The sequence below is a fragment of the Dermacentor albipictus genome, chromosome 2, assembly GCF_038994185.2.
Source record: "Dermacentor albipictus isolate Rhodes 1998 colony chromosome 2, USDA_Dalb.pri_finalv2, whole genome shotgun sequence".
NCBI classification, from domain to species: Eukaryota; Metazoa; Arthropoda; class Arachnida; order Ixodida; family Ixodidae; genus Dermacentor; species Dermacentor albipictus.
Window position 1 is genome coordinate 131,557,957 of NC_091822.1, and position 27,353 is coordinate 131,585,309.

Consider the following 27,353-nt stretch of genomic DNA (forward strand, 5'->3'; position numbering starts at 1 on the left):
GATTTGCTTCTGAAGTGGTGCAGGAGATTGTCCGAAACAATAAACAAGCAATTGGTGCACTCCATTTAATCATAAATTCCATTAAATATATTGTACAAAGAGGGAGACATTTAAAGAACATCAACTGTAGACACCAGAACAACAACAACAAAAGAAAAATAGCTCAGACTCCGGCAACATGTTTCTGCAGTAGTAAGTGCGAGGATGACTTCTCCACTATCGCAATACAGAACAGGCGCGCAGTCTGGTGAAAAATAGAGATCGGTACACAATTTTAATACTGGACTGGAACAACTTGCAAAGAGGCCTGTAAGTCCGCAATAGGTTAACTCAGATCTGTACTACATAAAACTATGTGTCAGTACAACCAGAAAAATTAATGATAAATGCATTTGCAAAGCAACAAAGCTTATTTGAGTGCACATAGGTCAATGTCTATCATCGTGTAAATACTACTGCGACACATAACTCCTGCACAACAAAAGAGCTGTGCTATTAACGAAAACAGGATAACAAGTTCGACAACGTTGCCATGCAGTGCCTGTATACTTGCACTAACTGCAAGTTTATCACCAGACAAACTAGATCACCGTTCAGATCGAGCCAGTCTACATCAAAACTGACTGCAGTTTCGGACATTTCATGGTGTTGATAACGTATACGTTTTCAGATAGAAAAACATATCAGATCTAAGTACTCAGAATGTCAAGAAACTTACAGATCTGGATTACAACAAGCTAAAGCATCGCAATTATATTTGGTGGGGAGAAAGGTGGACTAGACAAGATTGCAGTGAAATATGTAATGCTGGAGAAGTGTGGCGACAGAAAAAACCGATACAGCTATAATAATGACACTTCAACGTCCTAAGTGCACGTGCCGTCAAAAATTTGTGTTCTCACTTGTTGTGGCATGTAACTCTAAACATCATTTGTTTGTGCACACATTCCTGCTTAACAGTCTTGCCCCAGAGCGATGTAACAAAAAGTTAGCAATGTTAGGTAAGGCACGGCATCAGTTGCACATCTCAGAAACCATCGGGTGAGGTGACCGAAAACTGTGCAACCCAGGGTTGAAATTGAAACTTAAGGGTTAATCTGCTACACATTCCGACTCCACTAAATCTTCCTTCAGACGTCGGTTATTTCTATATGTTAAATCATCACCTTTAATGCATTTGTTGCACATTCTGCGCTGTCAAAGCAGACAGCAATGAAAAATTTTGAATTTCCCCGTGATTATAAAGCCAGAAATGTTAGCTTCTGAAGGCTGAACACTGAAAAATGCTTCAGGTAAAAACGAAATCATTTCCCACGCAGTGAACTTAAAAATATCCAGCCCTTTTGAAAACTTGCCCGACAAAACTTGTCGCTAGAGGGGGAAAAAAAAAACGACACATGACCATGTACTGGCGCTGCCAACAAGCACAGGGACAATATTGCAGAACAGGTCCACCCAGAAATGTTATACCTTGCAGCAGCAGCATCGTTCTTTGAACATCAATATTTTCTATATCTGTGATGCTGAGGCATTGTAATGGCGTATATTGGTGCGTACAATCGCAGATAAAGCACCTGAAGAGGATATGAAAGCTCCGCCCAGTCTTGAAGCTGCGACTGTTTACGTTTAAGATTAGAAATATTAGGGCCAGAGATAGATTCCAAGGGTGGGGGAGGGTGCTGAGCACTTTTAAACTTTCCCTCTGCAGCGGCAAGAAATCTGGCACCAGCTTACTTGGCTGATCAACCTGTACACAACATGTGCCTCCTCCATTCTGAGAACGGGCTGCTAAGCACAAGGTCGCAGGATCGAATCCCAGCCACGGGGGCTGCGTTTCGATGGGGGCGAAACACAAAAGCACCCCTGTACTTCGATTTACGTGCGCATTAAAGAACTACGGGTGGTCCAAATTATTCTCGAGTTCCCCACTACAGTTAGCCTCATAATTAGATTGTAGTTTTGGCACATAAAACCCCATAATTTTTTTTTTCATTCTGAGAACAACCTGAATCTTCCCCTAGATCAGGACAGTTCAGTTACATAGAGTCTGAGGCTAACTCTGCTCCAGTCTTTCAAATCACCAATGCCCTATTCAAGGTTGATAACATTTAACAGAGTGTAAACGTAAGTACGATAATACCACACCAGTGGAAATGCATTGCCTCGCACCACACAATGCTTTCTTCACTCTCCATGAGCTCGTGCTCAAGAAACAACCACAGGGTAGAACGCTAGTACCTTAACTGTATCATCACAGCTGTTTCACAATGATCTTAACAAGGAACATGATAACAAAAGTACACAGTTAAAGTTAGACTTCACATGTCAAGAACAACGACAGAAAAGAAAAAAAAAAAGTCGGGGGCACCTAAGCGATTCTCGTGATGTGTAAATGCGAGAGCATAACTTGTCACTGAATGCGTCGCTGAGTTTAGTGTTGCAGCAGAATGTTGCTTACTGCTGCTACACTGTGTTTCCGAGTGCAATGTTGCTGCTTACGAGGTCGCAACAACGCAAGACAACAAACTGGCCATACTGCGATCTGTCAGCCGAGTTTTATTTGCAAAGTTCTGATTAAAGTAGTGTTTCACGCACATTGCATTGAATGTTCCTTCTCGATGACACTGCTTTTCAGCATTATGACACCACTTTGCCGAGCGATGATGGTACTTTTCCGAGCCGCACCACGGTGTTCACACTGCGTTTCTTCATTGGGCTCGTAAGCTACCTCCATCCCATACTATGGGGCGATGTCGGAGTTGTTCAACGGGTACCTGAAGCGCATTGCATTTTATTTGTCATCATCGTCAATGGGCTCTAGCGACAATGTACACGAGCCCCCGTCAAAACGAAAGGCAGAGCAAGTGGCTGCAACTCGCCATGCTCACTCCGCAACCGCTAGTTAATCGCCCGCCAGGCAGAGCCCATCATATTCATCAGTGTCGCCCGTTGCAATGGTGACAAAATTCAATGGTGGTGCAGTAGTTAGCGCGCCCGGCTATGGAGCGGTAGCAGTGGCGGTGGGGCAGAGGATCGAATCCTCACCGTGGCAACTTTTCTTTTAGTTAGACGCAGACGACATCATTTGCGTGCCATTTTTCTGCCACGGCCTTCTGATGACAGCGGGGTCACACAATGAGCCAAGTAGTGCTCTCGCATTAAAAAAAAAACAATGGCTTGCATTTTATGAAAAGCATGTCAAAAACAGGAGACCCATAAAAGTCGGTATGGCTTGCCCAGTTGCCCTTAATGTGCAGTAATGTCGCACCTTATGCAGATAGGGTGAGATGAACAAGGCATCATAACATATAATGTGTTGTCGGTTCAGCTATGGAGCCCTCACATGGGCATTGCAGGGGCAACCACTCTGGCCACATAGAACGGCATCAACACTAAAGTGTGCTTTCTATGCAGAATTACCTACTGCGAAACTGCTGGCCACTAAATGGGGTTGCACATTGCATACTGGCAATATTATGAAACAGCCAGTAATGTGCCTAGTAATGCACAACAAAAGCTATGTACTGTAGGCAAAACAACCACCTCAGCCTAGTGATGCTGATCTACATAGTGGCTGGGAGACCAAAAAAAAATATGCAACCAACTGCACCTGATGTTACTGAAGGTTTACAGGCTAACAACGCATAAGTGTGTGCACTAAGCTCACATTAAACACATCAATTTTACTGTAAATTCAGATGGAAAAATAATTTGCTCATTGACCAACTCAAGCTTGGCTAGGGCTCTAAGTGGTGAAGGTGCTACCACCTGTCCCAACCTAAATAGTGAAGATCACAATGGCAGCAATAAATGTTGTAAAAATACATTAAAACCACCAGCAAACAATATAAGCTCACTTGCTCTCCTTGAAGAGCTTTGCAAAATCTGCCAAGAACTCACAAGCGACTAATACAAAATTGTTAGCATATTAGCAATTGTTAGCAAAAATGAAATTAAAATGTATACCAGGAAGGAACGCAACCACTTGTGGTAAAGCCAAAGCCAACGTGAACTAAAAGATGCAACAAAATCAGCTTGAAGAGTAGCGTGCAAAGTTAAAGTGGTATGCCGTCTGCCATAACGTCGGGAGCCAACGGCACTTGAAATTGTATAAAGAGACGAAAGATTGTGCACAACTGCGGGCGACACCAGCAATTGGCAACAGCAAAACTAAATGGCATGGAGACCAGCAGTCCAGACACTGCGCGGAATTCCATTCTACTCTAGAGTTTAATGTGCCCAGACAGCAGGCAACATGGAACCTGCACTGTTGGCAAAAACAACGCCCACTATAAAATCCTGTGCAATGGCCACACCCATACTACGAATAAAAAATGAAAATCACCTGTGTTGAACTACTCAAATATGAAATTTGCTGAGGCACAGAGATTATCCCGTGCCATGCCATGAATTTCCACCAACTCTGACCCTAATGTGCAAAGTGCAGCCCACGAGTCATGTGGCTCACAGCGCATTGCGGCACTAAAACCACGAGTTCGTGTAGCGCAACGAACAGCGCTGCTTTTACCATCTGTCGAGTTACAGAATTGGCTATTATTTGAACAGTCATACAGCCACATCACAATGCTCTAATATTTCTGTTACGGGTTGCATTTAAAATTATCGCAATCGGAATCTTACAAAAGGTGCAGCAGCCCTTGCGTGCTTTTGTACAGTAATTGCAGCACGAAGCAAAGCCTCGTGTTTCTCTTGCGGGTGAGACTGTTGGGCAGGCTACACACATTGGTTTCCTGCCAACTTATCAGTAGTCTGTCGTATAGGGGCATGGGGTGCAACGACAAAATGGCCACGCCTCTATGCAGATTGGGTGCTGCCTATGCTCAGGTTGCTCGCGGTGACATAGGAGGGGGAGTTTGTGTCATCGGATACGAGCGCGTTGCTGACAGGTGCCCGGTGGCCATTGGTGATGCAGTTGAAGATGGGCGTCGGCGGCTTGTCCCCCTTGTACGAGAGGCAGAACATCGAGTAGTTGGGGTCGCTGGTCACATCCTTACGGATGTCAAGGAAGGGAGGCAGCAGCTCAGGGAGCTCTTCAGGACTGTGTGTTGTGTACGTCTCAAGCAGCATGAGGCCTTCACACCTGCAATAAGGAGGAGGACAAGGAAATAAACACAAGGTAGCAGTTCATCCTGTGCCTACAGGCATACATAAACACTATGAATTGCTTGTTACATCCACACACAAATCTGACCTCCTGTCTGCAAAACTGTGCCTGCTAAAGTAGGGCTCCCTGTTTCTTATGACCAAGGGTGTGATCACTACATCAACAATCTTGCACACTGCAATAAAATTCTGAACTAGTGCTGGCACCACTTCTATGTGGTGCATCTCTTCTTCCCTAGGTGAAAATAGCCAATGTCTCTTTCACTGCTACCAGGTTCACTAACATATATTATCGTCGTGCAGAACCTTTTGGTCATCCACAGTCCCCGGAAACGAAGCATATTTAAGAAAACCAGAAGCAGCTTGTCGCCTAATCAACAGGGCACCAGTGTTTCAATCCCGACTCCATAATTGCTTCAGCCTTTCCCTCCCTTTGCTTTAATGACAATAAGTCACAGCTGGCAAAGCTCCTTGCTCCATAAGAGCATGGCTCAAAGCCAATCAGTACTGACTGCATGTAATTCATGCTTCAGGAACAGATGTTGAGCAGAACAGTGGTGCAAATAATGCTTAAATAACATGCCATATTCACTTGCATAATGATCGCACCCTTGAATTTTGTTGTCAAAATTAGATTTTTTTCCTTTCTCGTGTAATGATCGCACCCCGAACTTGCCGCAGCGATATGTCATGTGCCAAGTCTAGCTAATGATGATCACGCTTACAATCTGTCGAATGCTACGCAAACGACTCTTCAAAGCATACCAAGCGGTCTGCACGCACCAAGCATTACAGATACCTCATTTTATTTCTTTTATCACTTTCTGCACTTCCATGAAAAAAAAAAAGCTACAACCAAGCTTGCCTTGGCTTTATTATTTGTAGGCTTTATAATGGTTGTGGTCAACAACAACAACAACAACAAAAGGGCACCTTTCGGTTCTTCTCGTCTGCACTCGTGGGCACGCAACAAATCGCGAGTGGCAACGATAGTAGCCACGTTTACACTGATACGTTAGAAGTGTACCTTATTCATACACCGATGCTTGTAACACAGCTAAGATATTCACCCACCCTTAGTGGAAACTTGTCATGTTAAGATATTAGTGAAGACAAATGCCACAGTTTCTGCAGTATACTCGCCATGTGTTTCTATGTCACTGGCAGCTAAGCGCACCCATCTCTGTTTCTGTCCCCTCAAACTGGACATGGCTACATTATTGCTGCAGGCTTGCCAATATTAGCGATATTATTAATTACTGATACGGAAGAAATTGTTTCAATGTGCATAATGTACTTGCAAGAAAAAGAATCGCGTTCGGCTTGCTCCGCCGGCCGCCATTTTTCTTTAATATCCTGCACTGTTACAGCGGCAGCCGCCTGTTTGTTCACCTGTTGTCATCTCGCAGCAAATGCAGGATGAAAAAAAAAATTTTTTTTTTTCTTTTGGCAGGAAATTTAATCCACGCAATGATCGCATCCCTGAGTTTGCAGCAATTTTCCCATGGCTACCACACTCTGAAGACATTTACAATAGGATGTGCATTTGCGGGAGATGACCTGCAGCTGATTGGTGAGCAGAGCATCAATCACACTCTATCCATCAAATTTTTGTCCCTGCTATTCGGTACAAATATTTCTCACCATGCATCTGCAACGTCACATTTCATTTCACTGAACCGATTCCAGATTCAGACCAGCATCTGCAAAGCTCCCTAAACTTCCCTTCTGAAAGCTCCTTTCTCAGCGCACTGTCATGTTCCCATACCTGGAGTGGCAAGGCTTCTTGTAGATGTCCAGCTGGAAGTACATGTGGTTCCAGAGGAAACAGCGGCGCACCTTGTATACCGTGTAGTGCGAGTCATTTCGCTGGGCCAGCATGTTCTGCAGAGGGTGATCAAAGTTATACTCTGGGGTTTAAAGTCCCAAAGAAACACCCAAGTTATGCGGTATGATACATTTGGCAAGAACACTGCACTGTCATGCATAGTGATTAAGTGAACAGACACAACTATGGCGCACAGGCTGATGTTATCACATTCATAACTGGCTGTACTATCAACACCGGTTCTAACACTGCGGGCACTTTTTCTTATGTTCCAGTCTCTCTGAGAGAGTTGCTAGGGCTTGCCATTGCAAAGCGTAAATGAACGTATGCAGGGAATGCTCACAATGTAGTCCCTGTGTGTGATCTGACGCTTCAGCTCGATGGTCTGGCTGTTGATATCGGACTTCCGTATCGTGTGCATGTAGCTCCAGCAATCTGAAGAGGAAGGAAGGCACAGAAAAAGAAGACACAGTTACAAGCAAAACTCAAGTACAAACCTCCCAAGCGAAGTTAGGGGGCTCAATAGGCCGTTGCATACTTAGCGGCCAATGCTGCAATAGCTACACAAGTGGCGTGGTACTAAATGCCTCGCTCCACGCACTTTGCAATGCGGTTGTTTTTCATCAGTGCTGCTTTCTACGAAATAATGACTTCATACACAGGTAAACCTCGATATAAAAAACCTCAGTGTAAGGAAATTCTCAATATAACAAAGTATGCAACATTTTATAACTTGTCCCTAGTACACCATGTATTCTGAACCCCCAATATATAACAAAGCGTGTTTATACACAATTTCAATATAACGAAATTTCCCTGCTGTTGCAAAGGAATACTGTGGCAATAAATGGAAACTGTCGCAGGTGCAGATGGTAAGGTTGTTGAATTATGTGCGGTTGCTTGCGAACGCACTTCTCAAATCGCACGCCGCGCGACGTAGAGCAACCACCGAAGTGGAGCAGCGTCTGTTAATGTGAGTACCAGTATTATAGTACTAAATGCAAGACCTTCTTGCCATCGTGACTCATATCAAATCTCAGTGCAATAAGATCCATTTGCACCAATATAATGAAATGCAGATTTTACAGACTTCGTTACATCGAGGTTTAACAGTATTAAACTTGTGGACGAAAGGTTACATGGAGTCATGCATTGTGGTGCATGATTATGATTTTGAATGAGGTTATTTTAATCGGTGACACTGGCATTGCGTTAGGGCTAGTCATTAGGGAAAGAAAGTTTATTTCATATCACAAGAAATATTTGACATAGAAAATTATATTTTCTGGAATATTGCACAAGTCCTTTGCACTAAATTGTATATTGTGAAATATTTTGAAGGTTTTTCTGCACGAGGGCACAATGACATTTTATATCACTTTCTTTTTTTCTTTCAGATATCTAATTTTTTTTTATATATAAGCATGTCTGGACATAGTGCCACTGGAAAAAAAAACATCCTCCTCTACAATTTCATATGATAAACTTTAGTACCAAGCATGCTCTATTAAAGGACAAAAAGTATTTACTAGACTACCCAAAAACTGCTGCTCTTACCGCAGTCAGCTAAGTGTTAATAGATAGTGGAGTTTCCCTGGCCATAAGGCTTAGGAATCCCCATATACTACACACATTTAAAGATAGGCAGACACTCACTATGCTGGCCCCTCTTGCGAAGCCGGGACTGCGCCTTAGGATTCGAAGTGATGAGATAATCGTGGACAACATCAAAATCTTGATAGGAGGGAAATGCCTGAAAAACAAAAATGGTAAACAATTAGGAGGAGGTGGCACAGTCACATTACGCTGCTCACTGGTATACATGATAATAAAATCCCTGTGAGATTGAAGTTTTCTCTTGCTCAGGAATGTCAGCTTTTGTGTTATAGATATATAAAGTTGACTTATAACTGTCATAAGTAAGAGCTATGACTCTTTTTGTGTCATAACCTTTGACAGTCCCATAATGGCAGCATTGCTCAAAAAAGAATGGTTCCCTGCAATTGTCCAGCAAATACAATGTTGCGCAACTGCAAAATTGGGAATCCTACAATGGTAAACGGAATGTATGCAACATAACAAAGCTGTTTGGAAATAAAAAAAAAATTATTTTGATATGTAGTTTCTAGTCCAGTGCCATTCAGTTGCAAAGCGTCACATTAAAATCTCCCTGTTTTTTTGCATTTTGAACTCGATAACGAGAAACAAGAAAAAAATTTACACTTGATACTTACACTGTCTGGTGGCATGGACCCAACAAGGAACTTGGCTTTGTGGCTGTTGGTGGCTAGCCGATCGCCAATTTCAATACCAATTCGCCGACAGACAGACTGCAATGGGAACAATCATGGTTAGCCTGAAGAGCAGGCTACAGGACACAGCGATAATCAATGCACCCAGATTACTGCATCAGTTGCTTAACTGCCGTGTTGTTCGTGAACCCTTTTCGTTGCCTTCTGTGCTTATTTGGCAAACTTCATAGCACTTGCCGTCACACAGCAGACAATAGAGAGGCTCACGCGTGGCGTGACCTCTGAGGCCATGTGCCTGCTCCTACCTCTTGGAGGCTAAGCTGCAAGCGACCAGTCTTCTCTGAGGCTCGTGGTGGTAGGCATGGTGAGGTTTCACTGGTGGTGCTGATGTTGGAGGTCATGTCATAAGTGGACCCTTTTCATAGTCTGCTGTGTGGCAGCATGGGTGCCGTGCCAGTTTGCCAAGCAGGCACGGCTGGCAACAATAAGGCATTGCGTTATTGCAGTGCTTAGACAGAGCTTAACAACTGGCGCTAACTTGGTGGTGTTGATGTTAACAATGCGCTGGAAACTTTGTGCTTTACCTCTATTAGCCGACGCACTTTGGTATTAAAGTCTGTGGAATTGTCGATGACATCCATATAGGGGTGACCAATCCATGCCTGAAAGCAAAAGGGTACTGTCAGGAATCGGAACTTTGTCATTGTCAGGTCAACTTTCCAGAGGCTAGAAAATGGCAAAACCTATGCATGTGTCTAAGGAAGGAAGGAAGAATTAAGGATAAAACTATTGTCCCGTATTACTGATTTCTATTTGCTGCGAGTTGCAAGAACATGTTATTTCTTCTCACGCTTTCATGCGTTCACAGCGATGTCGCTTTTTTATCCTTCAATGTCGGCTCTTCCTATCACTGTGAAGCACAATTCACCAGCGTTGGACTGTTCACCTAAGAGTACGAAACATGAGCTCCGATTTTACCCTACTTACGACTGGTGATCACAATATTAATTCTGCTCAGTGCAAGAGGAACCACAGGTTCAGACATTTGGTTCACGTGCTTAGTCGAGAGACCAGTGGTGCAAAGCTACCACCCGTGGGCTTAAACAACTGAACTGAACAAATGCTTTCTTACTCAATGTAGTAATAGAAAAAGTCTGCAATCTTGAACTGCGAATGCAGAGTGACCCGTGCAGTTTCTCGCAGAATCAGGTACAGTAAACATTCAAGGGAGCTTGTAATGAGACAGTACTGTCCAATTGACACAACCCTCTTAGAGTTGCTTTCTTCTATCTTTCCTTTCCTTTTTTCGTTATTTTTGCGCTGTGAATATATAATTTTTTTTTTATTCTAAGGAACTTGTCTAACAATGCAGGACACTGGGTATTGCTTACAAGAAAGGATGTGCAAATGCTTCAATTTGTCCATGTGTACACAAAGTGAGCAAGAAATAAGGCTTCGGAACAAATGCACACCTTTTTTTTAGGTACTTTAACAGGAGCAACGTAAACACACACGTATTGCGCGAGAGTCACCACACTGTCAAAAGTCAGCTGCAAAGGGGTGGCCCACACTGACTGCTCACAAACTCACTTGAGCTGCCAGCTTGTCTCGCTCCCGTGCCAGCTCGATGCCCTCTGTACGGCAGCTGTTGTCTTCGGTGTTGTAGAATTCCTCTGCTCCATTGGCGGCTGAAACCTGGAAAGTGGATCGTTGCACCACCATTGCACACAAGCGCGCGTCAAGAAAAAAAAATACAATGACCCAATGTGTTCACAGAACAAGCCAGGCACAGGCTCTGCGCTGGTGATTATTCGAACTTTGCTTGGGCTGCTCGTAACGGCTGTCAGTCAACACATTCATTACGAAACTGCAGCGCGCACAACAAATGAGACACAAGGCAAAAGTAACAAGCAAGCACCGACTCGCAACTCAGTTTACTTTTTGAAGAGAATTTCAACTTATACATATGCCCAGGCTAACTAAAGTGAGCATGTGCAAGAGCATTTAGAAAAAAATCTAAAATGTATATAAAAAATAAGTATAAAAACACAGTGCATGTACCCATTCTAAAAAATCATGTGGAGTTTAAAAAGGCAGATTCCTTGTCAGTTAGTAATATAGATGGCTCACTTACATACATAGTATTGGCATGTTTCTTTATATGGAAGGCCTCGGTTAGTTTGTATGTTAGTTTGTTCTTATGAGAAAACAAAATCTTAGTATTACAAAAGACAGGTTTACAAGGACATCTTTTCCAGTGGTTGGCTATGTGTGAGTGGTTACCTCTGTCAAGTGATTGTCGATGCTGCTTAGACCGGTTGGTGTGTCGATACTGACACACCAACCGGTCTGGCCTATGTAAATATGGCTGCAGGTTAATGGCAACATGTACACTGCACCAACTTCGCATCTTACGAACTTGGTGTTTTCTTTGAGAGCACAGACACACTTTTTCGTGTTTGTTTTGTGAAACTCTTTAGCCACCGCCTGGCAGATTCGTTGCAGCCTGTCAGGAGTGGTGAAAACAATGTTAAACACCAAACCAGCTGGCAGCGTTCTTTAGCCCGTGGGAAAAGCCATGGACATAGGGCACGACAGCAATGCTTTTTTATAGTGTGTCATCTCTGCTTCTAGACGTCTCTGGTTCAAGAATTTTTTTTCAGCCGCTCTACATATAATGCGCTCCTGGAATCCTACCGATTTTGATCTAGTAACTTGACGTGAAAATTCCAGGTTCATTGTGTCATGGCATGATTTACACACGCCGTCCGTAAGGCAAGACACTGGAATTCCACTTTTGACAATTTTTGAATGGCCAGAGTTATAGTGAAGAAGTGGTTTTACTCATCTGGGGTTATACATCCAGTAAGTTTATTCAGGTTGTAGCTGCAGTGTTAGGTCGAGGAATTGCAGTAAGTTGTGTTCTGCACCCTCATGGGTAAACTTCAGGCCTAATCCGCATTCTCGGAATACTTTTAAAACGTTAGCAGTGCAACCACGTTATGCCTTGTCATATAGTATAATTAAGCATAGACAAATCGAAAAACCTTTTTAACTAAACTGAATGACACTGTGAATGTTTCTGTCCACTCCAGCCAGGAAAATATCGCTGAGAACTGGGGCAACCTTCGAGCCAATACCTACATACCCCAGAATTCTGCGTGAGGAATTGAGTAGCACAAATCTTGTACATTCATACTTAAAGCGGCACAACACTCTGGATTTTCTTCTCTCAAATACGAAACAACTACTTCAGAATTAGGAATAACTAACGGGTCACAAATCTTCAGTGTTGAAAGCTGTTTCTGAATAAAGCACGCTATCTGTTGCTGCCACTTTTCTTCTTTTTTTTTTCCAGTAACGATGGTTTGAAAGAGCTTGCCCTGCTTGTGTGCTTTGCACGAAAAGAATCCTTCAAGATGCATGCCTTTTGCTTCCTTAACTTTTGCTTTCTTAATACTAACATTTTGTTTTCTCATAAAAGCGAACTAACAAGCAAAATAACTGAGGCCTTCCATACAGGAAAGCGTGCCGATATGTGCGTAAGTGAACCATCTATACTATTAACTGACAAGGAATTTGCCTTTTTGAATGCCACATGATTTTTTAGATTGTATGCAAGCACCATGTTCTTATACATTATTTTTTATATTTTTCTTTACTTTTTTTTCTAAATTCTCTTGCACATTCTCACTTTAGTTAGCCAGAGCATATATATGTGTGTAACTTCCTTTCCAAAAATAAACTGAGTTGCGAGTCAGCGCTTGTTTGTTACCTTTTCTTTGTCTTGTTTGTTGTGCGCGCTGCAGTTTCATAATGAATGGGTACCAACTCGGCCAACTTTCAGTACTTTTACGCTCAACACATTGTCACATTGGCTGTCTTCAATAAACATAGCCTTTGTCACCCACTTTGTTAACCTCGACGTTTACAATAGATGTGTCTCAATACCCTGGGGATGCATCCATTACATCAAAACGTACACAAGGTTATCAACTAGGCAAGGTCACACAGAAGCCAGAGCAAATTTTGCCCAGTCTCCGGCTTGATACTAACACTACCACTGCGATGACAAAGCAAGATCGTCTTGCTTTCCTCAGTGCATAGGTGGTACAAAACAATGTGCAACTGTGGCATCATGTGGCTCGCGATCAAAGGTAAAGAAAGGAATCAAGTCTAGAACGCAAGCAGTTAATTGCTGGAAGTTTTGATCCTGTCTGATTTTTGGGTGGCTGTACACCTAGTGGCACGAGACAGCACAATGATGCCAGACGTAACAAAAAGCAAAGATGACAAAATACAACAAAAGATCCTCCAAAGCAATCACTTGGCCTATGTTCAGGGTTGATTCTGGATTAAATATATTAATAAAAAGAAAAGATAGGATCTTCACTGTCGAAAGTGAAGATGAGTGCTGTAATTAGACAGCTTGCAAAATATATTGGAGGAAAAAAATAAAAAGCAGACTTTGTGCATTGTGATGCCAAATGGCTACTGACATGTTGCTATGAGCCTTTGCTGAAGTCTACTGATGAACAAAGGAAAGAAGACTATGTGTGGGGAGTACAACTATGCTTAAGTGCCTAAGTGATTACTCTTCCTCAAAAAAAAAAGAAAAAAAATTGAAGAATTTGCTGCAACACATATTCAGAAGAAAAATTCCGGCAGAAACCGAATTGGGATGATTGTCGGCATTAATGCAGCTGGCATTGATGAGCAACACACCGTATTGCCACTGCCAATATGCGTCGTGTATGAGACGTGTAATGCAGCTGGACCCCTCACGCTTCGCTCTGGACACGCTGCATCATCTAGCAGCGCCGCCACGTAGTCCAGAAGTGCTTGAATATATACATATGATTCGGGTACAATTCCGCCCAGCCCCCGATAAATTTGGAAGTATTTAAGTGTTTTGTAATCAAAAAGCGGCACATACCCAGAGACCCAAGTCGGCATGAAAGAGGCTTGCTGAAGAGCGGCCCACACCTAGCGTCACTCACCAAGTGTGGGGTTCTCCTCCGTATGCTCTTGGCACAAAGGAACGACAACACAGTAGTGCAAACAGTCACAATGGCATTTATTGCACTTTTCATAGATCAACGCCTGCTAGCCGAGTTGCTATCCACAAAACATGCCGATGGGCGCGCGACAAATCTAGAAGTCCGACTCACCGCGACCGGAAAACGAGCGAATATGTTGGCCCCATGCTGGATCCCAACGCCTGGTCGTTTCGCGTGTACGGTCACGCCAACGGTGGCGCGTTCCAAGGCGGCCACGCGAGGCGGTCTCGCAGAAGCATGGGTCGGCGCGCACGCGGGGCGTCCATGCCGTTCCCCGACCCGCCGGGAAAGAGGAAGCGCCTTGTCTCCCGGCGCCCCAGTAACCCCGCCTGTCGGCGGCGCTAGCAGCGCAACACTCGCGCCCTCTCCCGCACTGCGCTTCAACCACATCGACCGCCGCGGGCATCACGCAGGCCACGCGGCGAAGCGGGATTACAGGAGACGCGCTATGCGGGAAAAACATGAGGGGACGCGCGAGAGTCGCGCGTCCCTACACAAGTGACCCTACTTGGTCGGAAGGTTAGTTTTGAACCCGGTTCCCTGTGCAGAGTAGCCCCATGCTCTACCGCAACTAGGCCATGGACTACCCAGTGACCCAAGTCAGTGCGAAAGAGGTTAGACGAAAACAGACATACATACCACAAACTGTGCGGCGTTCCCAAAGAGGGCAAATTGCATTTTTTTTCAATGCATTCAGTTACGCAACATTCACAAAGACTACAACTCTACTGCTATTTTTTATATCCACTAAAGAGAAACAAATCAATTTAGAACAATAAATATTCTTTCAAATCTTCAGTTTTGTTGGTTTCGCAGGAATAGTTAAACTATTAAAGGAGAAAATGAAGGTCAGTTTTAATTTTTTACATGTTGCGCCAGAACCCCAGTGCCCGCAGGCCAGTGCACCATTACAGGTTTCATATTAATGTTTCATGTTTGGGCCATTGTGGCTCAGTGACGGTCCTTGAAACTTGCTATGTTCAGTCTTTAGCTGTCTTAGAATATGATACTGCCAATATTTACTGATGAAAACTTACCAGGCCTGAGCAGACACCGTCAAAATCCATGGTCACGGCTGGCTGGTGCGGGAACCTTAAGGTGTTGTCGCTACCCGTGTTTAGTTTTTGCATCTTCTCTGGCTTAACCAAGCTTCTCCTCACCATAAGAGTGGCTTTTATTGATAGTGTTAGAATTGTACTTTACTAATACCGCTTAAGTATTTTTTTTCTCTTCAGTGTCCCTTTAACGGTCAATGTGTAAATACACCATTACCCGATCTAAAGAAGCACTAAACACCCAACAGAAACCCTCATGATATGAAATTTTTTTTTTTTGTGCATGGCTACCCGTGAGAATTTGCACATTTCATACACTCGTGTGCATGGGTCTACCCATGCACACGAGCACGGAGGCACTGGACGCATTAGGCATGTACAACACGCTGAGCGAGATTGCGGAGGCACAGGAACGGGCACAGATCACCAGGCTGTCTGGCACACCTGCAGGCAGGTGGATCCTGTGAGAAATCGGCGTCGCACCTCGGTACATCGAGTGTAACAGATACAGGCTAACATCCGACTAGAGGAAAAAGCTCAGGGCAACCGCTCTGCCCAGGAATATGAACCCAGAGCACAACATCGACAGAAGACTTGCTCGAGCCAAAGCACTCCTCCGACAGGCAGCCGCCTCCGGGAAAGCATGCTGCTTTAGGACCCAGCCAAATATACTGGCAGACGAGACTATGTAGCAGCGGTGTTCAACAAAGATGGCACGGTCATCAACGCATGCACGGTCCGCACTGATATTCCTGAGGTGGCCGAGCAGGCGGCCATCAGCCTTGCACTCCTAGAAGATGATAAAAGCTTGGTATACTGCGACTGCTGGAGGGCAATTCTGTCCTTCTGAACAAGGAGCATATCCCCGACAGTCGGCAGAATACTTGGTGCTCATCACCTCACCCCCTCGGCACTTACCACGATCTCACCCAGAATTATAAGTTAGTCAAGAGAACCGTGCCGCTACCGCACAAAGCACTCAATAAAGCACAAGAAGTCACATACAGGAGGCTTCAGACGGGCACCTACCCATGCCCGGCCTTCCGCCACAAAATCTTTTCGGATGCGCACCCTCACAATGCGTGTTGCTACTGTAAGGATATAGCTAGCCTTGCTCACATGCTCTGGGGTTTCCCCTTGGCGCCGGGGGACAGGACCACCAAGAAAGAGTGGGACCAAGCTCTATACAGCTAAGACCTTGAAGCAAAGCTCTGGGCTGTCCATCGGGCCCGCGACGCGGCGGAGGGGTATGGCCTCTCTGTCCCGATGTGGGAGCAGCCCACTGTGCACTAACCGCGCGCACCGACAGACCTCAAGAAAGTTATTCATCCATCCATCCATCCATCCACACACTCAAAACTTCTCAACCATCAATTTCTACTCGGATAGCGTAAAGGTAATACATATTCATTGTTTGTGCTGCATCAGTAACTGCAGTTTAATATCAGCATTGTTTTTTTCTAAAGCTCCAGGAGTAAAAAAGAAACAATGGTTTGTTACTTTTTCATGTATCGGTAAAAACTTACCTGTAACACCAAAGTTTCCTTTCATACATCTTTTAAAGCCCCAGAGGCCACATTGCAGCAACAAGTGGGATGTAAGCGATAAATATGACGAATGAAAAATGAAAAGCATTAAAAAAAATGAAGTTGCGCGATCTGAAGCACTGCTATCATGCAAACTCACCAGGTGAACAATCTGGTTGTAGCGGTTGTCCCTAAGGTCCACTGTGTGCCAGTTGTGAGCTTTGACAATTTTCTCCCAAATCTCTTTGCTGACAACTGGTTAAAAAAAAAAGAAGGATTCAGTACGATTTTTAGGTTCCCTTTGACAAGAAGACAGTCATAATATATGGCAAATAAGTAAATCAATAAATAAATGCAGTGGTAAAGGATGTGGCTGTTAGCAGAAATCAAAACTATTTCTTTTGCAGTGCGATTAGAAATTGAATTATGCGACATCTACGTCAAGTATGCAACTACAGCACAAGATGGCAGAACTGCATAAAATTGACAAAAACTAAATTCGTTTTTTTTTAAATTCTTGACCCAGATGCCCCTTTTCCTAGAAAGCAGTATAGAAAAAGAAAACATAACAAAGCATAACTATTAGTGAAGTTGAACAATGCAAAAAAATTTTGCCGCAAGTGCCATCACTACAGTGGCTAGCACTGCTGTCAGTCTTGCACAGAAAAGCTGGATCATGTGACACTGCTCTGAAGGAGCCACTAGAGCACACCGACATTCACAATTTTAATAAGTGCCACCCTCTTCTGCCTTTTACTAAATTTACTTGCATGTACAAGGAAAACATGTTTTAATTGAAGCATCCAAAGAATCTTAAATCTCGTGCCATGTACGCAGTCTCTAAATTGGATTAAGCACTTGTCTGCCAAGTGCTGAATTGACATCGCCACATCTTTCACTTGACGTCCCCCTCCTATCTCACTACATCCTCTCATTTGAAGACCCTACAATGCCCCAATTTCGATATAGACAATGTCCAGTTTGTTATGAGGATTCACTTTACAAGAGTAGGCTTCGCGTGTTCAATATAGAGAATAACTGGCTTTATTCAGGTTTCACTCTGTAGGGCAACGTGTTGGCAGCATACGGTCAGGAAATGACACTTGAAGGCATGCACAGTGTCATCAAGACAGACAGCTGGACAAGATGTCGTAGATCGTTTAGTGCCTGCATCCTCAGTCTCCACTTTTTCTTTTTTCAGCGCCTGCATCCGGCAGAGCACGCGTCCCAGTCGGAACTTCTTTTTTAGTGCTGGCTCGTGATACCTAGTGGCAATATGTTAAATCAGGCTGCAGATCTAAATTCCAAATGCCAAGACTGTGGAAATATTTACATTCTTCCGAGAGCTCACACCTGACTGACTTTGAACATCCACTGTTAATACAAATCCAACTAAGCATTATAGATGCACATAAGCAAACTGCACCCCTCCATTCCTCCTATGAAGCAGTTAAATGTTGACAATTCACACCAGCATGCTCCATTTACTTATTGTAGTAGGTGCACCCCACCGACCATAATAGAGTACAGAGGTTCAGCAGGGTGAAGATGGTACTGACATGCAGAGGCATCCATGGTACCACGGTCGCAGATAATGAGGCAGTTCTTGTCGCTGGTCCTGGCCAAGTCAAAGTATGTGTCCTCCATTGACATCATGGTTTTCAAGAGATTCTCTTGGAACCTTTCAACTGGAGAAAAAAAAACATAAAAGGAAGAATAGTTTTGTAGCAAAAAGAAAACGAAAATGATAAACATATGTGGAGCACACTTCAGCTATAAGTTAATAGCTACCATAACAGATGTATAATTACTAGAATAGAACAAATATTCTCATCATTCGTAAAGCAATAAAGTGACCAGTTGATGTACCAGCTATTACATCTAGAATTTGTCAAGCAAGTATGTTGACAATGACTGGCACAAATGCAGAATGACATTACCTTACCTTCAGCGGGTGTCAGATCAGGAAATCGCACGCCGCCACTAAAAGTGGAAAGCAAAGAACACACTCATATAAGCCCAAAACAATAAATAGAAATAAATAGAAAACATTTTCTAAAAAAGTAAGATATACAGACAACGACCGATTTTTCGGACATGCCCGATAATTTGGACGCCTTCGCGGCACCGCCACGGTACCATAGAGTCAATGTATAAGAACGTCTGAAGTTTCGGACACAAAAACCCTTCGCCATTCGATTTTACAGACTTTTTGCCATGACCGCAGGTCCGAAACGGCATTGATCGAAACCACCATTGCCGTCATTTTTACTATCTTGTCACCTCAAACAGGCGCTCTCGCATGCAGATCCGCTGGCAACCGCGGCACCGCTAGGCCTAGGTATATTTCGATGTTCGCTACCAAGCTTTTCATTAAAACAGTTTTTCATTAAAATAATTAGACGCTGTCAGCCATGGCGCCGACTCTGCATTTGTAATGCTCGCCAGTGGCTTAGAAGCTCGAATAGCACGACGCGTTGCATAATGCCGATTCTCGAAAGTCGGCTTCGCCTCAATACAGGAACGTCACGCGGTGAAGCATACGCGATGTATTGCAGTGAAGCATACCAAGAGTGGGAAGGGCAATTGTCATGGGTCACAGTATGTATGCCTTAATTATACACGCCTGCAACCGCCGTCACCTGTCACAGTATGAGCACCGATACGCCTAAAAGTGTACTGACAGGCCTTCAGAGCTATTTCAGACGTGCCTGTGGAGATTTGGGTCCTTGGGGGCAGTAAAAAGCATGCATTCGTTATTTCGAACTGCACGATTTTTCGGACGTTCTCGCGGCCTCTAGTGAGTCCGAAAAATTGGACGTCGACAGTATATGCGTATATTGTGAACAAAGTTCACAATTGTCCTCATCTTTATCTGTACATATAATCACTACTGCGTGCATCATCTTTCTCTCTCTTGAAGGTTCCAGAATAAAACAGCTGCCTTAGAAATGGCGGAAGAGCTGGGTCATCTCTTTATATTACTAATACATACTAATACACAACTCCGTCATCTCTTCACTAAGCAACTATAGAGTGGACAAGCCATTTCTTCTCTATATATATTCCCTTTCATTCTTATTTGTTTGTTTATTTATCTATATATATATTTATTCGGTGCAGAAGGTTGACTCTGTGGCTGCATCTGTTTTCATGGACCTTGCCTTTGTGCAGAGCCTTCACACCTTCCGCACCCTTAAATTTACCTTTATTCAAGTCCAATTGAATATTAAATCAAGCAATGAAAAATATTGCTGGTCACCTTGGCGTGTCACGGACTTATGACCGCATTTGTCAATGCTTCTTTTTTTATTATTTATTTTATTTCACATATTGTCAATCCCTCATGGGGTTATAACAGGAAGGGCAAGTACGTATGGTAGTACTTGCGAACAAGGAATATAAATACATTATATAATCACGAGTGTGTTATTGCAAAGGTTTTGGCTTCGCTAAAAAAAAGAATTAAGTACTTCATCAGAAATGCATTATTTGGGTACAATATACTATAACGAAGAAGAACGTGAGAAAAGAAGAAACCAAACAAGAAAGAAAAAAAACGAACACCTGAAAACACATGTCATATAAAACACCTAATGAACATGAGAAACAGGATGCAGTCATGCGTGTAATGTTTCATACAAAAAGAACAGTCAAACGCTGTGACGTCTGCCATTATATCGCTGCGTGTGACCTTTGTCAACGACTCACTAAAGCAGGCTGACTGAGTCACAAAGCATGCTGATCAGAGTGACAAACTGCTATGAGATCCCCGTGCACAATGCTGCCAAGAGATGTACAGTCACGTGCAATATGACCTACAACACCGGTTCCCGTGGTTGGAGGGCCTCCAAGACTGTACGGCTGCGCAGACACAGGGTAAGTTACAGACCTAAACACAGCTTCAATTAGTGGTACTTATTAAACCGCTATTTCGCATGTCAGAGCCGCGGCGTAGCCCTGGAGCCCCTTCGACCACGAACAAGGGTGTTGCAAGTCATATTGCACACAACTGTACATCTGAAGCTAGCAGAAATAACAGAAAAATACTTTTTACGAAGGTTTTCCTTTTTTGTTTTTTACCTGAGCAAGACGGTGGCGGCCTCAGGCACACGATATACCTGTTAACAGAAACAAAATGCAATTGTGTTTAGCAACTACACATCTGCAGTTCAGATCACAAGAAATCTTCACGGAACTAAATTACAGCACTCATGAAAGAGGAGACGTAATTTACTTTTAGTGTACCAGCTCAAAGGCAGCGACTAAACATTGCTATTTTTCATTAGGTGTGCCTCTCTATCAATACAGTGACAAATCCTGCTATCCACATAATGACCTGACCCAGAAAACTAGCATCAGCTTTACCTTTATTTCTATAAATGTTCCAGTGGACACACCACGACCTGGCCTTGTGGCTTACTCAAGATAGTTCAGATGAAAGGAGCATGGGAACTTCGAACAAAAATGCCAGGCATTCACAATTAGGCGAACATGTTGCACTGAAAGTCTCCCCTAGAATCTGGTTTTCTCAAATACTAAGATTCCATAGAGATCAATGAAGACCTAGAATGATTGTCTGCTTTTGTAAAAAAAGCGCGACAAATATGTGCCAATTAAATTCTCGATGACCTCCCAGTCTTTCTTTGATTTACTACTAAGGAATCGGTGCTGCAGCAACTGCTGGGTTGCCCATTTTCATGCTGTAGAGGTCTAGGTTGCCAGACTTATGGTTTTGTGTTTGCTTCTGCTGTGAGTTATAGGTGGCCATAACAAATTAAACATGTGACACATCAGTGCAAGCAGATGGAACACTAGCAAAGGACACACGCAGGCTGCTAGCGTTGGTGTCCTCACCTTGAATTCCATCTGTTTACACTATTCCACCATGAGCTTTAACCAACACACCCAGCTATCTGTTTTGACAGATCGAATAACTTGTCATCTGTCTCCAAGCTGCAAGCTGACCCTAGGATCACGCTGAGCTCTGCATGGAGCTGCTATGCTACGACTGTCAGAGCAGATGTGAGCGGCACAATCATTTAATTATTTCAAGGAATAATACGGTGGATTCAGGTCACTATGGTTGCCGATTATTCTATAGGTTGATTTATAAACAGTTTTTGCAAGCCCTGTCCGCTGTTATCTTTCTATGCCTCAAAATCTGGACATATAGAGTTTCAGTACATACGAAACATCTTCCCATATTTTATTCTTTTTCAATGCGTTTAAAGCGAACTTGACTGGGTCGTAATAGGACATGGATATGTTTTCTCACATGCAGGGGCAAGCGAAATGGATAGAAGCAAATGTGATTAACTTCACTATAGTCTGAGAACCAGTTCAGCAATTGGCGAACGCAACACATCTCGCGCTACAAAATTTTAAGGTGCAATGCATAGGAGAATCTAGAACAAGCCCATTTCTCATCATAAAACAAAACTGAACTTTTAAGTTTAAAAATGAAATATCTGTGTGATTTATTAGGTCTAGATGACCCGGCCCAGAAAACTGCTCTAGATAATCACTGTTCATGAATTCTTATACCGTTGAGGTTTCTCCCAACTATTTCAGTAAGATTTCAGTGACTGAAAAAGTGACAAACCCTCAAGAAGCACTCAGTGAGCTGCGAAAAGCAACAAATTTCCATTTGACAGTGTATTACCCGAGAAGATGGGATAGGGGCGCGAAGAACTATACTGCACAACTATGCAAAATAACTTTAATTATCTTGCAATTTCCTGCCGAGGGCTCCACATTTGTGAAAGTGCAATTCGTTATGTAAGAGCCAAGTACATGTACGGGTAAGTTAGTTGTGATCATATTGTGGTAATGTGTACAAATCTTCACACAAGATGTAAAAGACCAAGCTGTAGCATTACTTCAAGTTCACCTGCTTTTCACATCTACTGTCTATATTTGTGCCAAATACCAGAAAAATGGGTCTGCTGAGAGAGTTTTCTAATGGAATAAGGCTTTGAGGGGAAGCTGACAAAGACAACATTGCACACTGTCCATTTCACTTGGTTGCCTTTGCTAACTTTGCTGATTTTCTTAGTTTTGACAGTTCTGCCAGTAGCTGACCCTTTTTTGTAAATTGTAAAGATAGCTTGCATGAGTAGAGTTTCCAGGTCCTATATGACATGGAAAATGTAAACATGGTTCTCATGATGAAACCATGAACAAGAGACAAGCCCCAGTAAGTGCAGCAAGTCCTTTGTCTTCCCTTGAACCATAACCGGTGTTACCATTAGTCGGGCAAACGCGCAATGCAGATACATGCACTCGGGAGTTAGGAAAAGGATTTGCTCCCCGGCTTTTCCAAGTGCTTAAATAAAGCTTGTCTGACAGATTACAGGTTCTCCCCATTTTCTGCCCTGGTTGCAGACTATTCATTACCACAAAGGCTGCAGCCAAAAGGCAAAGTGATGGTTATTGGTTACCATAAAGAAAGAAGGAATAGAGAGAAAAAAAGGACAAGTAAAACTGCACACCTTCCAGCCATAATTCTCGAAAAATGTTGACAGTCTTGCTTGGCCTGTTGTCTTCCCACTACATGGCCCTGGAGAAAAACAAGCGTTTCTGGACACACTGAGTTGCAGCTAGCATCACCTTATGCAATGATTTGTGGTTAAGCATGCATGCACAGCCACTGTACAACACACAGGCAGCAATGCAGGAGTATAGCCAGAACACTAGCAGTGATTATGTCCTCTTTACTGTTCAGTCCTCTAAAAATAATTGCTCTCAAAGTTATAGAGAAATTATGGCGACTTTACACATTCAAGTCCAAGTCGATTGTTGCAGCCACCGTAACTATCCTAAATCATTTGCATGCTATCACTTGCCGTTCCTACAAAGCCCAGAATTGTTCAGTTTATGTAACCAAGATTTATGTAAAGACAATTTACAAATTAACATAAGCTTCATGTTGATAGGGCTAGCGAAAAACAGTCACAGATTGTTTGCATTGTGCAACCACAAGCAATATATAATCATCAAAACTTAGCATCTTTTTATTTTGTTCTTTTACATACTAAGAACTAAGGCTAGGCAAGAAAAGGCCATCTTGATGACTGCTGGACAGGGCTTACCAACCTTACAAAAACAGCAGCAACAACATGCCACTACTCATAATAATGCACTGCCAGCAGCAACAGAAGAATTCAGATAAGAAGTCGAATTTGTCAACAACTCGAAGCCAAAGTAAGAGCTTGACGTTCTCTCCACCTTGCGGGTTTCTGCAGAACTATTATGTCAAACTCTTGCCTTTGCTTCAAGTTGTTGACAAATTCGACTTCCCCCTGCCATCTGCTAGCCGCCTGGTTAGCTCAGATGGTAGAGCGGCTGCCCCGGAAAAGCAGTGGTCCCGGGATCGAGTCCCGGACCAGGATGAGTTTTTCTTCAACTGCAAGGCTTTTCTTTCGAGGAACCCGCATGGGTTTCCTTTGTAGCAAGTGCTACGATTGGGTGGATGTCTCATTTTGCCTTAAATAATCTGCACTGCTTTACAGCAAAAAAAGCATATAGTGGTCTGCACAATCTCCATATTAGGGGATAATAATCGATAGCACACTATGAGTAACTTAATTTTCCCAAGTTTCTACCATACCACTTGTGCACCTTCCTGCCAGCAAGGGTGCCACATGTAATGTGACTGAGAGTGCCAAGCCACGGAAGTAACAAGAACAAATACAGCTGTGAGAGCAGCCAGCTGTTTAACTGGCAAACTAGACAATCGTAAGCTAAGCGTCCATAAGCCCCTGTTAAGCCTCCACACAATATGCTTACTTAGAAGATTCATCAGCAGTACGCATAGCACAACAGTGTATTAGTGTTGCCACGCAAGCGAAAGACATCTTGTAATGATGTCATGCTGATTTTGACAGGTCAGGCGAATCTCAGTCAGCTCACGCCCACAGACTTCTAAAATGAAATAGAATGTTTCAGTCAGATTTGGGGGATCCTATACCCATTGAAGTCGAAAAGATGGCACAAAAATGTGCATCCACGCTCCTTTATTCAGGGTCGCTAATTTACTAATAGCATTGGTATTAAGCCACAGCATTGTAAAGATGCTCAGGTTGCATGGCACAATAACTACGTAAGTTCTTAATGTCACCTACAACAGCATGTACTGATTGATATACAGCATGCCATTTTGTCAGCAAACAAATTATTTTGAGTATATATGAACCCATTTGGCGTAACCATTTCCTATCAGCTAAGTTCTCACAGCATGATCAAGTAACAGCTGTCACTTGCACAACAGAGTATTTTCCACTTATAATGCAATTTGCTTTATGTGCACTTCAGACAGGGGTCCAAGGGTGTATTTTTTATTTGGCTGTATGCTTCTTGCCACTTGTTCACTCCTATGTTATGTGGGGATATTTTCAAAATATTATTACTAAGCACTACATGTCACATATAGGTTAATCTGCTGCTACGCCAACAAAACAAGTTATGCATCCACCACCCTTAGATTCTCTAACCGGAAGCAACAACGGGAGCTTCACCCGCATATAAAATTAATGCTGTTTATTTCTGCAAACAGCAGGTCAGCGAGAAATTCCTAAAAGCCAGATCTTTACGATGCCAATTCTTTTTAATGGGTGCTTGCGAAGATAACTATGTGTATATGCACCATTTGCATTGCACCATAGAACGGTCCTCCACGGCCTTGAATGATAAGGGCTTTCAAGATAACATCTTCAAGACAATTATGCGAGATAAGCCCTTAGCATGAGAAGACCACCGTTCGCGACCGTTATGAGATAACGGGGCCCAAGCGGAGGCACAGCCTAGGTAGCTAACCATAAATTGCGCGAATTCTTTCTGCCCTGGGACGCAAGAACTTGCGAGCGTACGCCTCGGCCTGAGGCTCAGTACGTAAGCATGCATATATAGCATCGAGCCCGCGATATAGCCGCACGTCACTGCCTGACGTTCATACGGTCAAGAGTACGCGGCCGGTGTGGTATTTTTTTTATTTACTATTATTATTATTTGCAACTTCGTTGCCATTTAGCTTGTCGAAAAATGTGAAATCTTACATTCCCGCAATAAGAAAATAAACTGGGGACAACTGGGCCAAAGCTAAATGAATTGTGAACACCTATCTGTTAACTGTCACTCACGACCGCTACAGGTTGATTATATAGGCCGCAGGGCTGCAGCGAAAGGTGAATATCACTCAGGAGAGTACCCAAGCAGTCGCCTTCCTGTTTGGGCGAAGGCGGCAGCGCGTGGTCTTATTACCAGACATCGCTGCATTTGCGCAGTATTCCCGTTTCATGCGGCGCCGGTCTGCTGCCGGCGCGGCGCACAATACACGCGCGCGCAGCATGTGTTGCACCCGCCGGCGTGGGCCGGTAATTACGAGGCGACAGCTAGAGTAGCCTCGTTCCTTCTCGCGCAATGACAACGGCGCTATGAATCACGTTGGAAAGTTCGCCGATATCACATGCCGAACGGCGCACTGAATAATCCTTTCAAGGACAAACATCCCGCACTACCTTCGCGAGCCCATGCGCGCGCGCGCGCGCTTGCCGCAGCATCTTTTTCAATGGAGTGCATGTCCGGAAGCACCACCCTGGCTGGCAACTAGAAAAATAAGCGCTATATCGTCCCATTAATTCAATGACCCGGCGCACGAGGTACGGGTAAAGCCCGAGGCAAATATGGCTCGGGCTGCCGCGATCGTTGCTCCCAGCAAGGGCACAGGGAATCACAGCATCAATGACCTACCATTGGACCTACACGCGCCGCACGTGATCTTGAACCCTTATTTGCCGGCGTGCGCCAGTCTAGACACAAGAGTCGATCAATAAGTACGACTCACCGCCGGTCAAGACCAGCTTGTAGACGATTCTCTCCCGTTTCTCCGGGTCGTGTGCCATGTCACTGGCTCGGCGAAGTGGTCGCGGTCGGCGAAAGGGTCCCAGTGCCGTCGCTTGTCTCCTAAACCTACGGCCGCTCCACCATTCAGCAATTCCAGCATCCGCAGAGGCGCACGGACAGCGGATCGGCGCTCGCCGAGCCAGCCGAGCGGCAGAAGCGAGCGGGAAAGGGGGAAAGCTAGTGAGTGAATGTGCGCACAGCCAGAGAACAGCGCGAGCGGCGCAACACGAGAACGCGGGTGGAAGCGAGATCTGTGACGTCAAGCATGCAACATGGAGGCCCACTTTCAGTTTCGGAACCGCTGGCTGCGCCGCGGAAGCCGCGTGCACGTGCGTGGCCTAATTTGATTTGTACTGCGACCGGAAAATTAAGCCTGTTGCAGCACTTGTGTTTTTGTGTCCCGTACGTACCTGCTACGAAGAGGAGAACCAGCAATGTTTCTTTCAGGTTTTGCCAGAAGCTAATTCCCTATAACAAAACAACGCAAACCATGAACACAGCTATACGATCGAACAATGCGACCCAGACAGTGCCCCTCGGCGTTTTTAAAAACTGCAGCACATATCACCTATGGAGTTGTTCTTGATGTGACCTGAAAACATGGC

General features: G+C 43.9%; 1 protein-coding gene across 4 annotated transcripts; it reads right to left on the minus strand.

Moving 5' to 3' along the window:
- Positions 1–51: 51 nt before the first annotated feature.
- On the minus strand, positions 52–27,353 carry Ttd14 (TRPL translocation defect 14). 4 transcript variants are annotated; one of them, XM_065445031.2, is made up of 15 exons: positions 27,317–27,353; positions 27,159–27,216; positions 26,690–26,814; positions 23,340–23,407; positions 20,929–20,966; positions 18,791–18,828; positions 18,405–18,533; positions 17,006–17,100; positions 10,795–10,899; positions 9,789–9,866; positions 9,187–9,282; positions 8,609–8,705; positions 7,296–7,387; positions 6,893–7,008; positions 52–5,101 (listed from the first exon to the last, which is right to left on the minus strand). In XM_065445031.2, exons 3-15 carry the CDS (start codon positions 26,745–26,747, stop codon positions 4,816–4,818), a joined length of 1,296 nt encoding a protein of 431 aa, XP_065301103.1. In that variant the 5' UTR covers positions 26,748–26,814; positions 27,159–27,216; positions 27,317–27,353; the 3' UTR covers positions 52–4,815. The 4 variants fall into 4 exon arrangements, with proteins under 4 accessions (XP_065301103.1, XP_065301104.1, XP_065301105.1 ...); XM_065445032.1 differs by lacking the exon at positions 27,317–27,353 and having other exon boundaries at positions 27,159–27,277; XM_065445033.1 differs by lacking the exons at positions 26,690–26,814; positions 27,317–27,353 and having other exon boundaries at positions 27,159–27,220.